General features: G+C 39.7%; 1 protein-coding gene across 5 annotated transcripts in view; it reads left to right on the top strand.

The window, feature by feature from the left end:
- IKZF3 (IKAROS family zinc finger 3) overlaps nucleotides 1-17281 on the top strand; it is a 91463-nt gene that overhangs the window by 54609 nt on the left and 19573 nt on the right. For 2 of the 5 annotated variants that reach the window (XM_042255934.1, XM_004012848.5), the window contains exons 4-6: nucleotides 7196-7456; nucleotides 8501-8668; nucleotides 10686-10802. The exons of 2 other annotated variants lie outside the window; for them this stretch is intronic. In XM_042255934.1, the coding sequence (XP_042111868.1) occupies nucleotides 7196-7456; nucleotides 8501-8668; nucleotides 10686-10802 (546 nt within the window). The remainder of the gene's footprint in view (nucleotides 1-7195; nucleotides 7457-8500; nucleotides 8669-10685; nucleotides 10803-17281) is intronic. One more of the 5 variants, XM_042255935.1, reaches the window with a different exon arrangement.

Genomic DNA, 17281 nt, shown 5'->3' with positions numbered 1-17281 from the left:
CATGCTAGAAAAGCCCACCCCCCTTTTCTTTTAGCCTGGCTGAACATCTGTAGCATTAGGGCCTCATTATCTCTGAATTGGCATAGCAAATCAGTGGCATCATTAAAATGCCACATTAAGATGATTAAGCTTCTTTGTTATCCAGTTGACTTTTGCATGTGCCGAGGATTTCATGGTTATGACCCCCAATCCTTGTAAAACACTTAAACAACATCCCCTTTTGTATCTTCCCTGTCTAAAGCTGCTATCTGGTTTTGTCCCTTCTCACAACATCTCTGGCAAACTAGAAGCTATTACTCCAAACTTTGTTCTTTGAGTTGGATTCTGAGATCTCATAGTTCAGAGTGGAAATTCAGAACCCGCTTTTTACACTGGGAAGTTCATACTAAAAACATACTATCCAAGACATCCAAGTTGCCTCTTCTGTTTGCCATCTTTGATAGGTTCTTCTCTCCAACTGAGCATTTTATGTGCCTGTAAAAACAAACTGAGGCACAGTTGGCTGAGACTGCTATTGCCCCTGAAGGATTTAGATATTGGATCCTTTCCAAGACCCATTGTTTTTGCAGTGTCTCAGGTGAAACCAAAAATGTCTACTCTGGAGTGCAAGCCTTTCATGTGATAACCATCACCCCAGGAAATGAAACCATGTGCATCAGCCCCAGTGAGCCAAGCCTTTGTTCTCCTCAGCCTACAAAATTCTCTCTGGGGGGTGTGTGTGTGTGTGTTAGTGTGTGTCATCTTCCTAAGTGGCCTCTAGAACATAGACAAAGATGGGAGCAATTGTACCCCAGAGTAGGTCCTTTAGAAAGAAGTGCAACCTAATCTAATTTTCTATGGGTTAGATTCAATTTAGACATCTTTTTTCCCCCCTCTGGGAATGTTTAGCAATTACCTTTATCAGCAATTTGTGGTTTGGTGTGTTCTTTTCTCTACAAGCTCTATTATAAAAAATTTACTCAGGAGCCTTTAACATTTTTTATTATGAAGTATATGATACATTCAAAAAGGCAAATATATTTACATGTATAAAGAATAATAACCAGCATCCATGGACCCACCACCTGGCTTAAGAAATAAAATATTGCTAGTGCCTAAGAAGATTCTTGATAGTCTTTTAAGTGGCAATCAAAGTCATGTGTCTAAGAAACCTGATACATATAATAAGCGACTGTAATTTACAAAACTGAAATGGCAGATTATTCATATTACAAAAGGTCTGTTCACTGTACAAAAGACTTCGGGTTACTGTGGGGCTATTCCTCAAGTATATTCAAGTATTTCTTGCCAGATCTTTAAGATTTTCTGCCTTTATTAACAGTTCAGGTGTTGCCAGTCACTGACAATTGAAAAATCAAGGAAAAATGAAGATAAACATCTCTGAATGTATAATATAAATCTGTGGAATAGTATTATTGATTTTATGTGTAGTGCTGTATGAAAACAGAAACAGGAGAATTTTTTGCTAGTTTAAAGTATCAAGGAAAACTTCATGGAAGAAATGGCATTTAAACAGCATCTGCAAGTTTGAATAGAATGTTGATGTGGGGAAGGGCATTTTAGGTAAAGAAAAGACTAGAGAAGAGGCTTGGAAAGCTGCATTTAGTAAGATGACTACTGTGCTTCTCAAACTTTGCTGTGTATAAGAATCCTTGAGGATCTGTTGAAATGCACAGTGGATCCAGTAGGTCTGGGGTGAGGCCTAAGAGTCTGCATTCCTAATAAGCTCCTGGGAGGCATGCTGGAACTGCAGATCCAAGGACTTCACTTTGAATAGGCAAGATTCTAGTCTAGAGAGAAGGGTGATTCAGGAAATCTAGTGAGATATGAGAGGGTCAGATCAGCTCGGGGCAGGTTCTGGACAGGCCCCTGAATGTCTAAATAAGGAGTTTGGATTCTGTAAACAAAATGAAATCCTTGAAAGTTTCTGAACAAGGGTTTTAGTATACTACAGGCTGATTGATTCGATAATAGGATATAGTCTAAAAGAGAGGTCATATCCACTGTAGACCAATTAGGAGGCTAACATAGTAGTAGATCCATGTACTATGTATTTACTTTGTATGTACTTTACGCAGAGGGCGGTTCTCAGACTCCATCATGCATAAGATTTGCCTGGAAAGCATATTTTTAATGCATGTTTCCAGTCCTCACACCCTAAAATTTTTGGGCCCCTAAAATTTGTATTTTAAAACCCCGCAACCTTCCAGCAGTGTCATAGGGAATACTGAGTTAAAACAAACAAACAAACCTGTGTAAGTTCTGACCTCAGATAGCTTATATGTCCATATGGGAGGTGAAGTGACTTTATTAGTAACTCAGAGAAAGAAGGAATGGATTATTTTGCAGCTGGGGGAACAGGGAAGGCATAATAGAGGAAAATGGCAAATTAATTTAGCCTTAAAAGATGTGTTGGATTTGGACCTTTGGCAGTGTTGGAGAAAGATCTTTTTGGCAGTGGAAATAATAAAAGGAAGAATATTCAGAAGTTGTTTAGTTTCATTAAAGATACCTGAGTATTCCAAATCAACATTACTAAGATAGTTGGGGCCACATATTGAAAGGTCTTTTAAATTCTTTGTTTCTGAGTTTGCATTTCATGTTGTTGGCAGCAGAGACTATTGGAGAATTTGGACAGGCTCATGATGTGACCAGAGCTATCGTTTACATGAACCATCTGGTGGCAGAGCATAGGATGTGCTGGAAAGAAGAGAGAAAGAAGGCAGAGAGCACCATGTGGAGGCTACCACAATAGATCGTAAGGAGAGCAGTCAGAGTTTGAGATTTGGGATAATGAGCATGCGAAATAGTAGGGAGGAGAAGCAGATTGGAGAGAGGGTGCGGAAATAAAACCAATGAGTGATTAAACGTGGGGGAGGGAGGAAAAAGAGACTGTAGGAAAAAAGAGAGGGAGGAAAGATGACTGTAAAGATTCTAACCTGAGTAACTGTGAAGATACCTAGGAGGCCTTTGGAAACACAGGACAGAAGAAGGGGAGAGAAATTATATATTGGGGGTGCTAGTTGAAGTCTTAAAAGTGGAGAAAATTGCAATAGGGAAGGAGGTCTAGCAGGGAAGAAGAAAGAAGGATAGGGACAGTATTTAGGAGGCAAAACGGGGAAAGGAGCTAGAAGGAAGTAACCAGAAGGTAGGCTTCCCTTGATAGCTCAGTTGGTAAAGAATCCACCTGCAATGCAGGAGACCCCAGTTCAGTTCCTGGATTGGGAAGATCAGCTGGAGAAGGGATAGGCTACCCATTCCAGTGTTCTTGGGCTTCCTTTGTGGCTCAGCTGGTAAAGAATCTGCCCGCAATACAAGAGACCTGGGTTCGATCCCTGGGTTGGGAAGATCCCCTTGAGAAGGGAAAGACTACCCACTCCGTTATTCTGGCCTAGAGTATTCTGGCCATACAGAATCTGAACTGTATGGTCCATGGGATCACAAAGAGTCAGACACCACTGAGCGACTTTCACACTCACTCACAGAAGGTGAGGAAAGAAGTTTCAGTTTCACTGAAGAAGTAGGAATACAGAAGAAGAAGGAGTGGTGGTCAACAGTATCAAGGGCTGCAGAGAAGTTGGGGAGAATGGCACACAAAAAACCACTGGATTTAATCATGAGTTTATTGAAGATCTTTAGGGGAGCAGATTCAGTGAATTAAGAAAACAGAATCCAGATTACAGGCAATTTTATATCAGTTTTGAGATTGTAGAGACAGTAAGCACAGGTTACGTTTGTATTAAATCTATCTAGAAAGGGAATGTTGAGAGAGTTTGGGTGTGATGGGATGAGAGGCTAAACTAAATTTCAAAGAGCATAGAAAAGAGGTGTTGGCATCTAGAGATCTTGAGAACATAGAATCTATAGGTCTTGGAGATGACTTGATGTGGAGATTGGATGGAAAAGTCGTCCAGTTTCAATATTTGGAGAATAGAAGAAGGAAGATGCCATGTGTGACTCCAAATACATCATAGGGACTACACTGGTGGTCCAGTGGTTAAGACCCCGAGCTCCCAATAAATGCAGGATGCCCAGGTTCGATCCCTGGTCGGGGAACTAAGATCCTGAATGCTGCAGGTACAGATGGGAAAAAAAGACATCAAACATTAGAAGCAGTTTGGGGTTCAAAATGGTAAGTTTGATGTTAGTGTGTGCATGTGTTAAGTTGCTTCAGTTGTGTTTGACTCCTTGCAACGCTATGGACTGGGGCCTACCAGGCTCCTCTGTCCATGGGATTCTCCAGGCAAGAATACTGGAGTGGGTTGCCATGCCCTCCTCCAGGGCATCTTCCCAATCCAGGGATTGAACCTGCATCTTTTATGTCTCCTGCTTTGGCAGGTGGGTTATTTACCACTAGACATATTTATTAATATTTTCAAGGGACACTAAGTAGAATGTCCCTCCAACTCCCTTTCCTCTGCTCCTACAAACTTTCCTCCCAAGGATTGGAATGAATCTCTTAGTCCTTAGAGCAGGACTAGTTTCTTTTCTGGTAGTTTTGGTGGACTATATTTGGAGACTAGGTGCTAAGCCCAATAATCTCTCAGGAATCCATTTTGTGTCTTATATACTACTGTATTCTAGTATTGTTTATTGTTATTGTTTATCTTCACATGGTAAACCATGATGAATTGTTGATCCTCAGTAACCATGCAGAGAGGGCATCCAGATCTTTTATCTAAAACTGGTAAGACCCCAAGAGCAAATCAGGAACTCTCTTGGTCCAGTAAGTCTAAGGGACTGCCTCAATTTCCTGTTCATGTGCTTGGATTTGTTCCCTTAGAGTCTCAAATACTGTCTTCCTTGTTATACATCTAAGTCCTCAAGAACAAAAGCCAAGGACTTGTTTTGAGCTAGGTCGGTGTAGTACTGAGTTCTAGGTCAAGCCCATTAAAACCAAAATCCTGAGAGAAGGAGCAACCTTCTTATGTCTTGTGTTTTCAGAAAGACTCAAAACATTGACTTTACCAGATTTTAATTATCATGGACCACAGAACAGCCTGAGTCTGTTCATATTAACATTTTATAACCCAAATGAAAAGGATCCATTTCTGCTGGCCTTTTCTATATGCTGTTTTTGGTTTTCAGTAGCTGAAGTTTTCCGTTGAGGTTGTTTTAAACGCCTACATGCAAACTGAAGAGCACTCAAGCTTTGGTGGGATATCACCCGCAGCTGGAGTGATGGAGGAGGAGGAGGGTACAAGCTTCAGGTGCATCCTTCTGTTTAAAAAAAATTTAAAAAGCAAAAACCACTTAAGGAAACACATTCCATCTGAAAGCAGGCAAGATGTGTCCGAGGAAGGGGATGACTCTCTCTCCATGTAGGAAATAGATATCAATTCATATACAACCCAGATACATAGGATGGGCCACTTTGAAACACACTGGATGTTTCCTGCAGCCCTCCATCTCTTCTAATCAAAGAGCAAAAGGTTATGAACCATGAACCGTGGTGAGAAACAGTGGAACCGTGCTGCAGCAATGGCTCCTCTGTTGGTGGTTAGGCCCTGTCTTGCTCTATTAAGCAAACACAGTTAATACAGATGAAAGGTAACCTTGATAGAAGTGAAAATTGAAACTTGAGTAGAAGGTAGCAAGCCAGGCCCAGCTGCAGTTATACTTCCTCCTGTGTGGCAACAGGAGCTGCACTTACTGGTGGTGTTTGGAAGGGATGTCATTTTTTTAAATATCTTTTCTTCAGAGTGTTTTGGTCTTTAACATCTACACCACTAATGAGGGAGTGTGCAATATGATATAAGGAGCAAATTAGACTCTATGTGTCAGAGTGCAAGAGCAAATCCAAGTTCAGTGTTCTAATTCCAGTTCATCAGCTATTAACTGGCTGTGTAACTGTGGGCTAATCCCAAAAACATCTCTGTTCCCGGATTCCCTCATCTGAAGAACAAGGGTTGGATCAGATGATCTCTAAATTCTCTTCCAGCCCTGAAATCCCATTGACTTGTGATTCCCATGCAGCATTACAATTTCCAGTTTTAAGAATGATTTTTTTTTAAGTGAGCATTATGCAGCATGTTTTATATGTGAAAAATCCCTTATAAATATTTATTATTATTATATCAGGCAAATATTTTAGGTTTTCTTAGTATCAGTACATAAATTTGCCTTCTTCATTTCTTATGTTCTTCAGCTTAAGAGTGTTGCAGCTCTTATTGAAATAGTACCTGATCAGCCAACTCACTGGGGCCAGCCACACCTCTCCTATCCAGTGCTTTATTCTAGGGCTTCGAGTTTAGCCCTCCCTCCCTGGTGGCTCAGATGGTAAAGCGTCTGCCTACAATGTGGGAGACCTGGGTTCGATCCCTGGGTCGGGAAGATCTCCTGGAGAAGGAAATGGCAACCCACTCCAGCCTGGTGGGCTACAGTTCATGGGGTCACAAAGAGTCGGACACGACTGAGCAACTTCACTCAACTTGGGTATTGGTTATTGGTGCTGTCCCCTTGCTTAGGTTGAGCTTCATTTACCTGTGTCAATGAAAGTGACTCCTTAGAAGGTTATGTTAAAGGATTACTTCTCCTTTTATCTTTCTCAACAGTATTTCACTAGTACTGCCAGCTTCCTCTGTGTTCAGCGTTGTCTCTTTATCAGTTCCAAGAGAGAGAGAGATAAGACTCATTTTAGCAGTTTGTGTACATGGAAGGGGAAGAGGCAAGGCATGGCTTAAAATCAGGAAAAAAAAAAAAATTGTTAACTGTTCAATTCTCAGTCTTAGTGGCTTAAATTGGGTGCAACTGAAGAATTAAAATAGTATTTTCTTCTTGAAACTAAAGAGCACATCACCTTGCCTTGTAACTGCAGCCACCAAAAAAGGTACTAAATCTGAGAACCTTTCTTCTCCCCCGGTACTGGAGAAAAATTGCTCAAAATGCTTTTTTCATAGTTGCTCTGAGCAGTCATAGCTAAAATCTGTTATCTCTAATTTTCTGAATGGCCTAAAATGCTGTCATCTATTTTGTGTGTGTTTGTGTGTGTGTGCACGTGTGTCTGTGTTTTCCCCTGACTGTGGCTCTGAATTCAAATAATCAGTGATCATCCTAATGGTGTTTTCTTGTTTTGTAGATGTGCAATATTTTTAGCTTCATTTGGTATTTGTCAGTTGTGGGTCTCTGTTCTTTGAGCTGCTTTGATAGCTGCAAAAACAATCATTGTTCATTTCTTGCATTTTCCTTCCTGCAGATGATTCAATGAAAGTGAAAGATGAATACAGTGAAAGGGATGAGAATGTTTTAAAGCCAGAGCCCATGGGAAATGCAGAAGAGCCTGAAATTCCTTACAGCTATTCAAGAGAATATAATGAATATGAAAACATTAAGTTGGAGAGACATGTTGTCTCATATGATAGTAGCAGGCCAACCAGTGGCAAGATGAACTGTGATGTGTGTGGATTATCCTGCATTAGCTTCAATGTCTTAATGGTTCATAAGCGGAGCCATACTGGTAAATAGTCTGTTCTATCCATTGTTCTGAAAACTGTCCTAATTCAACCACATAAAAAAAGAAGTGGTGTAATTTAGAACTTACTTTTGATTACTTTTCATTGATTTTTTACATGATTCTGATATCTCTTTCCGTCTCTGCATTTCCATTTACCAAGTGATTTTTATTCCTGCTTCACCATGCATTTGTCAAGCATATCACAAATGCTATGAGTAAGACTGTAACGATCACAGTGTTCTAGGTCAGCCAAATATTTTTCTTCAGTAACAAGTGGGAGTTAAATTTTGTGATATGCTTTTTAAGCATCTTGCATATATTTTGTGTAACTTTTAAAACAGCTGCTGCTAAGCTGCTAAGTCACTTCAGTTGTGTCTGACTCTGTGCGACCCTATAGACGGCAGCCCCCCAAGGCTCCTCCGTCCCTCAGATTCTCCAGGCGAGAATTCTGAAGAAGGAAATGGCAACCCATTTAAAACAGCAGATCTCCTTATAGTACTGGGTTCAAATTTGGTAGATCAAAGGATTCAGTTTTTATTAACAGTTTAAAAAATTTATTTTCAAACAACAAAAGGCAGTCAATAGAGATGCATGCAAACTTAACACCACCAAGCCCTATAGATTTCATCTAACATAGGATATGGAGACTTTAAAAAGCATTTTTTCAATTTAAAAAAAAAGCATTTCTGGCTATCTATACCTTATTAGGACTTCAGTCTGTGACTCTTTTTATAGATTGAGATTATTTAAAAGGAATGCTAAGTAATGGGAAAACTTAAGTCTAGAAAGCACTTCTAAAGCTACTCATTTTTTTTGCTCTGATCCAAGGCAAGGTGATAGCTAGCCTTGCCAGATGAATGTTTTTTCTCTTCTAGAAGGAAGATTGCTTAAGTCAGTCCTAGGCTTCCCTTGAAATACAGCTCCCATCTGATCTCAAAATGAACAGAAAGTACCTAAAAAATGAGCTTTTGCCATAGGCATCGAATCTGTGCATATGCTTCGCCAATTGCTGGGTGATCAGAAATCTCCTTTTTGTCCTTTTTAAAGGTGAACGCCCATTCCAGTGTAATCAGTGTGGGGCATCTTTTACTCAGAAAGGTAACCTCCTCCGCCACATTAAACTGCACACAGGGGAAAAACCTTTTAAGTGTCACCTCTGCAACTACGCATGCCAGAGAAGAGATGCACTCACAGGTCATCTTAGGACACATTCTGGTAAGTGAGAGCAATGAGCATTCCATATCTAGTAAATACGTCTTTCTCCGTGCCCATTGAGGAAACTAGAAAGAGTTAAGTGTGGAGGTTTTAATCTGTCACTCGGTTCTGAAGGGTTACAACAGCAGAGACCTCTAGGGCTAATTACACTTCCATTAAGACATTAATTGCTCTCCGTCTGGCTCAATGGGGATGAACATCTCCTTACCATCTTTGCACCCCTAGAGAACAACACAGTCAGACAGGAGAAGTCTACACTGTAAAAATGCTTTTTAAATTTTTGCAAAAACATTATAGCCATCAGTATTCTTATGTCAAACTTTATTAAAAGAATATTTTCCTAAAAATATACACACATACTATTCATTCAAAAGTCTGGATAAAGTAAATGATGTACAGTTTGTAAGTTGTGTAAAACTGTAAACTGGGTATGAATCTCTGTTGAGGGTAAATTTTGGCTAATCTGGGCTAATTTGGGGAGTTTGGGCCATTCTGGTCTAGATTTTCTTTTTTTAATAGATATAATTAAAAATACAACATTATATTAGTTTTAGGTGTATATGAGCTAAATTTCTTAAACCAAACTTTCTTTTTGATCACCCAATTTATTTTTAATCTAAAAGATGAGCAGCAATAAGAATTCATAAAAAGCTATGTTCTCTCTTGATGTTTTCACTCCTTATTTTAACCACATTAAACTAACATTTAGAATTTCCCTCCTAGAAAAATAAAACTGGGTTTATTTTCAAATTTGGGACCTCATGTTCTTGATGTTATCTGACAAAATTTTAATTGAAGGGGGAAAAAAAGGGCTTGTTTTTATGTTAATCCACATTCTGCTTTGACTAAAACCCAGCCCTAAACCCGCAACTGGTCACAATTCAGAGACTAAGGATTAAACAAATCAGCCCCAAGAAAACCCACTGTGAGAGATGGTAAAGGGTAAAAGAAGGGTTTCTTTTACAGCTCATTGTTCAAAGTAATGAGTTAAGGCTGAGTTTGGTCCAAAAAATTAGAGTAGTTCTTTTCTATTGCTTTTTCCAGGTAAGATCCAACAATAGCAGTCATTTTTAAGATTCTAGAGGACCTCAATTTATGTAGAAATTTAACATTCCTAGCCCCAGAAAACCTGCATTTATTTTAATTTGTGATTCCATAAGGATCTTTCAGTGCTTTAAGCCCCAAAGGCTCTATTTTAAACAGAGCAAGAGGACATGAAAATAAAAAAAATCTCAGTCCCTAAAATTATGAAAAATTTCTGGTGTACATTTTATTGACAAGTCAGAAAGGTGAGCCCTGCACGCAGAGTTGAAGTATTATTTATAACAGTAAGGCATTTGGAGGAGTTAGGAGAGTAAAGGTGGCCTGTACTGTATGGATGAACTTTTGAGGAAATTTTTGCTTTATCTTAGAAATTAAGATGAAGTCATTTTTTGAAATTCCTTCTTATTTCTATTATTCAAAACGATCCTCAGTTGGTTAGGTCAGTTTTTATTAACTGAGCCCAGACTTTGCTATAGCCACTGGGCAAAGACAAGCTACATTTATTGAAATAGGTCAGTGCTCTAAAAAGACTTTTAGTGGCTAATACCCACAAACTGCAGCATTCTTTACTTAAAGGCGGCTGGATGTCACAGAATACAGGATCTCTTCCTACTTCATTCTTAAACTACATGAATCTCCTTGAAAAATAAAATGTTCATGTTTGTATTTTTTTCCTGAAAAAGCAAGATTGGATTTGGAGCCAAAACACTGTGCTCCAGGATAGTGGTTAAGTCTAAATCCTTTCATTTGTGGAAGGAACCTATCCTTTCAAAGAGTACATGAGAATCAATCATAGGCCATAACCTTGTTTCAGTTTACTGAATCTGAAAGTAATGTAGATGCATGAGTATCCAAGTACTCTGGCTTCTTTGAGCAGTCTCCTTACTAGGGGACAGTTTTCACAGGGCCCCAATACACCGTTTGTTCTATAACCCCTGAGGGTCACTGAGTGCCCCTTGTGCTCTCCTTATAGTTGAGAAACCTTATAAATGTGAGTTTTGCGGAAGAAGTTACAAGCAGAGAAGTTCCCTTGAGGAGCACAAGGAGCGCTGCCGTACATTTCTTCAGAGCACTGACCTGGGTGAGACTGGTGAGTTCATGCAACATCTGTTCTGGACATATTTAGTGAGCAGCTGCTGTTCTAGGTGGTAGGTCGAAGTGCTGCTAAGTCGCTTCAGTCATGTCCGACTCTGTGCGACCCCATAGATAGCAGCCCATCAGGCTCCACTGTCCCTGGGATTCTCCAGGCAAGAACACTGGACTGGGTTGCCATTTCTTTCTCCAATGCATGAAAGTGAAAAGTGAAAGTGAAGTCGCTCAGTCGTGTCCGACTCTTAGCACCCCCATGGACTGCAGCCCACCAGGCTCCTCCGTCCATGGGATTTTCCAGGCAAGAGTACTGGAGTGGGGTGCTGTCGCCTTCTCCGAGGTAGGTTGCAGTAGTAAACAAAATACAAGAAACCCTGCCCTCATGGAGTTTATATTCTCATTGGGAAAAACAGACTAGAAACAAAGTGAAAAAGTAACACACAGTTTTGTCTGATGTTTTGTAAGGTAGTAATTGCTATTGAGAAAAATAAAGCAGGTACTGGGGGCTGAAGGTGAGTTAGGAGAAACATCAGCCAGCTGACCTTTCAACAGACTTAAAAGCATGAGGGGAGAGCCCTACAGATCACTAGGCAAAAGCAAATGCAAAGGCCCTGGGGCTTGAATTCAAAGAAGTGTAAGCAGTTCTGTGTGGCTGGAAGAAAGTGAGTAATGGGACATGAGGCCAGAGAGGAAATAGGAAACCAGATCTTACCAGGCTTTGAAGGCCATTGTAAAGATGTTGGCTTTTACTCTGAGTGAAATTAAAAATCTTTAGAAGGTTTTGAACAGAGAGGTGACATGATTGGACTTCTCATTTGAAAAAAAAAAAAATCACTCTACTTGCTACTGAGAATAGGTTGTATTGGGGGCAAGGTTAGAAACTGGGGAGTCCAGTTAGGAGGCCATTGCAATAATTCAAGCAAAAGAAAATTGTCTTGGTAATTGTAGAGGTGGTGCAAAGTGTTCTAACTCTATATAGTATAAAGATAGAACCAGCCGGATTTCTTAACAGATTGATGTACAATGTGATGAAGAACGCAGCTGCCATTAACTAAAATGGCAAAGATTGAGGGTAGAGGCAGCTGGAGGGGTGGCTAGGGCAGAGTTCATTAAAACCACAAGTATTTTCTTTGCACAGGGCCCCCAAATCATGTACTTGTCCACTCATATGATTTATTGTGATGTTTATATTTGGCTCTGGGAATTTCATATTTTATTCCATGTTTTGAATTACATGCCTGGTGGCAATTGGTTAAAACACCAGATGTCTTTCCGTGTATCAGTTGTGGTTTTATTTCCTTTCATTCTTGAGTTGAATGAATTCATTCATTCATTCTCGACCTGAAACCTTTTTGTGTAACATCCCTGCAGTTTTCCTTTGACCCATATAATTGACCATCAGCCTGGTTGGGCTTCCTCACTGATAGCTCAGTTGGTAAAGAATCTGCCTGCAATGCAGAAGACCCCGGTTCAATTCCTGAGTCAAGCAAATCCCTCGGAGAAGGGATAGGCTACCCACTCCAGTATTCTTAGGCTTTCCTAGTGGTTCAGACAATAAAGAATCTGTCTGCAATGTGACCTGGGTTCGATCCCTGGGTTGGGAAGATCCCCAGAGGAGAGCATGGCAACCCACTCCAGTATTCTGGCCTAGAGAATTCCATGGACTGCCTGCTATTTTTATTTGGTTCCTTAAACCAGTTGCTTATTTAGAGTAGGCATAAATCTTCATGGGATTTGGTGTTTGATGGTAGTAGTTGCAATTGAATAGTTTGAAAATTCTAAAACAGAAAGATTACAAAAATGTGACAGAAATAATGTGAAACTCAGGAAAAATGGAGTGGAAATCTTGAGTAGTTTAACTGTATCCGTTTTGAGTGAAAGGAAACTTTTGTTTTAGATAAAGCCTATTTTATGGTGTTAGGAGCTGGCCAACTGAATTCCGTTGGTGTGCACTGCTTCTGCTTTTTATCCTGATGGCATGTTTAGTTTTATCAAGGAGTTGGATTTCCTCCTTATTTCTAAAGAGAAATGTTTACTCTTAAAAACCTAAAACTTGGATTTTGACATCTTTAAGCAACATGCGTAAGCTTAGTCAGGCAATACCTGGGCATCTTTACTTGAAGTTCCATATTTCAGACAATAGACAAAGCTCTTACTATGAGAAATTCTCAAGTTATGAAACTCTTATATTCCAAGTAGAATCATTAATATTTAAAGCAAGAAAAATTAAAGAGAGCATCTGATCCCACCTCTTCATTTTAGAGTTGAGAATACTGAAACTCATCAAAAATTCAATGACTTGCTTAAAAATCAATAGAACTTTTGTTGTTTTCGTGATTAGCTATTTTTTTATTTTCAAAGACATATTGGGACATAATTCACATACCATTAAATTCACTCTTTTAAAGTATACAATTCAGTGGTTTTTAATGTATTCACAAAGTTATACAACCATCACCACTCCAATTTCATAACATTTTTGTCACCTCGAAAGAAACCCTGTACCCCTTATCAATCACTCCTGTTCCCCCCTCTTCAGCCCCTATCAACCATTAATTTACTTTCTGTCTCTAAGAATTTGCCTGTTCTGAACATTCTATTATGAATAGAATCATAAAATGTGTAGCCTTTTATATCTACCTTCTTTCACTCAGCATAATGTCTTCAGGGTTCATCCATGTGGTAGCACTTCATTCCTTTTTATAGCTGAATAATATTCTGTTATATGGATTCACTGCTTTTTATCCATTCATTTATTAGTTAATGGGCATTTAGTTTTTTTCTACTTTTGAAAAAATGGCTTAATTAGTTATGTATTTTTAAAGCTTATATATTACTTAGTTAGCAAAAGTAGAAAAACACAATACTAATTAATAGACACTTTTGTATATATATTTGTCTTGATTGTCCTGGAGGTAGGGGAAAACATGAGTAAAATATCCTCTATGAACAATAAGTTCAAAATTAGTGATTTTGAAGAAAGGTTACCACCTTACTTCCTATCCCCATGACCTTTTTAGGAATTTCAAATTCGAAAAGTGGTGATAGAGGGGCTTCCCTGGTGGCTCAGTGGTAAAGAATCTGCCTGCCAATGCAGGAGACACGGGTTCAAGCCCTGATCTGGGAAGTTCCCACATGCCTCAGAGCAACTAACCCCATGTGCCCCTGTGTGCCACAACTATTGAGCCTGTGCTCTAGAGCCTAGGAGCCACAACTACTGAGCCCATATGCCACAACTGCTAGAGCCTGCACATCCTAGAGCCTGTGCTCAAGAGAAGTCACTGCAATGGGAAGCCTACACGCCACAGCTAAGAAATAGTCCCTGCTCGCCATAACCAGAGAAAAGCCCAAGCAGCAGTGAAGACCCAGCACAGCCAAACATACAGAAATTAAATTAAATTTTAAAAAATAAAAGTGTTCAAAGAATCTTTTTTGTTATCTTCAGTGGTACAAAGTGATTCAGGAAACACTGAAATACAGAGGTTGAGTTAATTTGCATTTCATAGGTTGGTTTGATGAATGCATGCAAAACACTTAAAGTCTCAGCAAAAAAATAAAAGGCTAACTAAGTCAGCAAGTTTTGATTTTAAAATATATATATATATATTGTTATGGTGGTTTCAGGTTAGAAAATGTATAAAGTCACAGCTTAATCAAGAATGGCGAACACTGTATGTCATGTCTATCTTTGATATTTCAAATAGTTCTCATGATTTTTCCTAAAATCCAAAATATAAAGAATCTTTAATTGAACACAAGCCAATCCTTTGATTATTGTCAGAGCTCCCTATAGGGTTTCTATTGTTTCCTTCCTAAAATTGGGAGTCCAGGTCTGGACATAGTGTTCCATTTTGAACCTGACCAATATTGTATCACCAGTGGTACCTCTTATCCCTTCATCTCTAGGGTTTTTTCCTTTTTCTTTTTGTTTTGGTTGCACTGAGTTTTCTTTGCCACACTTGGGCTTTCTCTAGTTGCAGTGAGCTGGGGCTACTCTTCATTGCAGTGCACAGGCTTCTCATTGTGGTGTGTTCTCTTGTTGTGCAGCACAGGCTCTAGGGTGTGCAGGCTTCGTAGTTGCAGCTCATGGGCTCAGTAGTTATGGCTTGTGGGTCTAGAGCACTGGCTCAGCAGTTGTGGTGCACAGGCTTTAGTTGCTCTGCAGCATGTGAAATCTTCCCCGACCAGAGATCGAACCTGTGTCCCCTGCCTTGCCAGGTGGATTCTCATCCTCTGTACCACTGAGGAAGTCCTATTACTAGCTTTTAAAGGGATGATGCTCTACTGTGGATGCGGCACTTATTCATCAAGTGTTGTTCAGTCGCTCAGTCATGTTCAACTCTTTGCGACCCCATGGACTGTGCACATCAGGCCTCCTTGTCCCTCACCATCTCCTGGAGTTCTCCCAAGTTCTTATCCATTGAATCGGTGATGCCATCCAACCATTCATCAAGTGCTTCTTTTAAGTTGAAGTGTAGCCTACTGTGAGAGCTGAGCCTTGGGACAAACCTGCCCCAGTCAGGAATCGGGCCTTTCTGGAAGCAGGACAAATGAAAAGACCTTGGATTGGAGACCAGTCTGCAAAAGAAGATCGTGTTGGACAACAAGACTCCTGCCCTTGCTGATCATTTTCATTTATTCTGATAGCATTCATTGCATTCTCATGGACCAGGCTCTGTGTCAGAGCTATCTGTAAAGATGAGTGGAGGTTAAGCCCCTACCCTCAAAGAACTCAGTCCAACAAGGGACTGAGCACTGGATCTATTAATTTAATATAAAGGTCTAACAGAGACACATGTAATGGTGTTACTTCAGCTCAAGTTTCTATACCAGACATCATCAGGATACTCCCAATTCTGCTGTCTTAATGGAGTATATATGTAAAGAAGAATGAATATAGACAACCACAGATTTCATTTTCTCATTAGCTTGATCCTTATTCCAGAAAGGGACTAACAGCTGGTATAGAGATTCATTTAGCCTCATTTCACACAAATTATGAATACTTGGAGCGGGACATATTTTTGTATGACAATGAGTTCTAGCAATAACAAGATTTTTAAAGTAATTGAGTAATTATATTTATTTATGAATCTAGAAGTCAAAACCTTTTATCTTCATCCTCATTGTTGTGGTTGAGATAATACAAGCATGAGAATTTCAGGAAAAAATCCATACTTTTACCAAATAGCAGTCCAAAGAAAGCACTTAAAATGTTTTAAATGTCTGTTTTCCCAACAGATTATTCTTTTTAGAAAGTCAATACTAACTCACAAGTAGTATTCATTGTACATGCTCAAAAAGGCAACGGTTTTATGCAACTTTTTTGCTAGAACCTGGTTTGCTCTTTGATAGCAATCTCTTGTTAGACAATTCTTATTGCATAATATCACCCCTTTGTTCCACTCTCCATCAGCTACTGGCTGACCACACTATAGGAGAGACAGGAAGCAATGTCTCTTATTTGAGCTCCATTTAACACTTCAAGATCTAATGAAGGATTTTGAACCAAAACACAACAAATTATATAGTTAAATCTACAATCACTTTGAAATAGAAATGACATCATGCAACCAGTTAACTAAAAACCAGACGAACTATTAACACTTGTACAGAGATTAAAGACAGTAATTTATTCTATAATTTTGATTTAGTATGAGTTTGATTATTTATTTTTCCAATATGTCATTAAAATCATTTTGCTAATGAAAATGGTTATCTCCCCTGTATACTAGTAGGTAAGTAACATGAAGGGGAACTGACCCAGAATTAGGCCTACTCCTGCTATGCTCACTCATGAAGCAAGTGTGCAAATTGTTCCTTGCCACCATCCCATATTCCCCACACCCACCCCTTGCAACATTAAACTGCCAAACACCACCCAGGAACGGATTTCCTATTTCGTCATTTAAACCCATTATCTTGTTGCCTCACTATCTTGCCAAACTGGTTTCCCTCTACTTTAATTCTGAGACATGATGTGGCAAGATAACACGTCTAGACTGTTTGTATAGACAGTTGGGTCTTAAAGTTGAAGCAGAGGACCAAACGCCAAGTCCTTTTTTTTTCCCTTTCCAGTCTACTGCTTGGACTCCTTGTAATCCCAGAGATTGTCTTGACTCCAAAGCAGTTCTTTGTGTTTTACAGGGTGCATCATTTAGTACAGCAGTTGTCCAATAACTGCAAGGCAATAGACTGAAAGTTTGGGGGAAGAAAATGAGAGTATCAGTTCAGTCACTCAGTCGTGTCCGACTCTTTGCGACCCCATGAACCGCAGCACGCCAGGCCTCCCTGTCCATCACCAATTCCTGGAGTTCACTCAAACTCACGTCCATCGAGTCGGTGATGCCACCCAGCCATCTCATCCTCTGTTGTCCCCTTCTCCTCCTGCCCCCAATCCCTCCCAGCATCAGAGTCTTTTCCAATGAGTCAACTCTTCGCATGAGGTGGCCAAAGTACTGGAGTTTCAGCTTTAGCATC

Source organism: Ovis aries, chromosome 11 (genome assembly GCF_016772045.2).
Source record: "Ovis aries strain OAR_USU_Benz2616 breed Rambouillet chromosome 11, ARS-UI_Ramb_v3.0, whole genome shotgun sequence".
Taxonomy (NCBI): domain Eukaryota; kingdom Metazoa; phylum Chordata; class Mammalia; order Artiodactyla; family Bovidae; genus Ovis; species Ovis aries.
The sequence above is the reverse complement of the archived record's forward strand: the minus strand, read 5'-3'. Positions and strand labels throughout refer to the sequence as shown.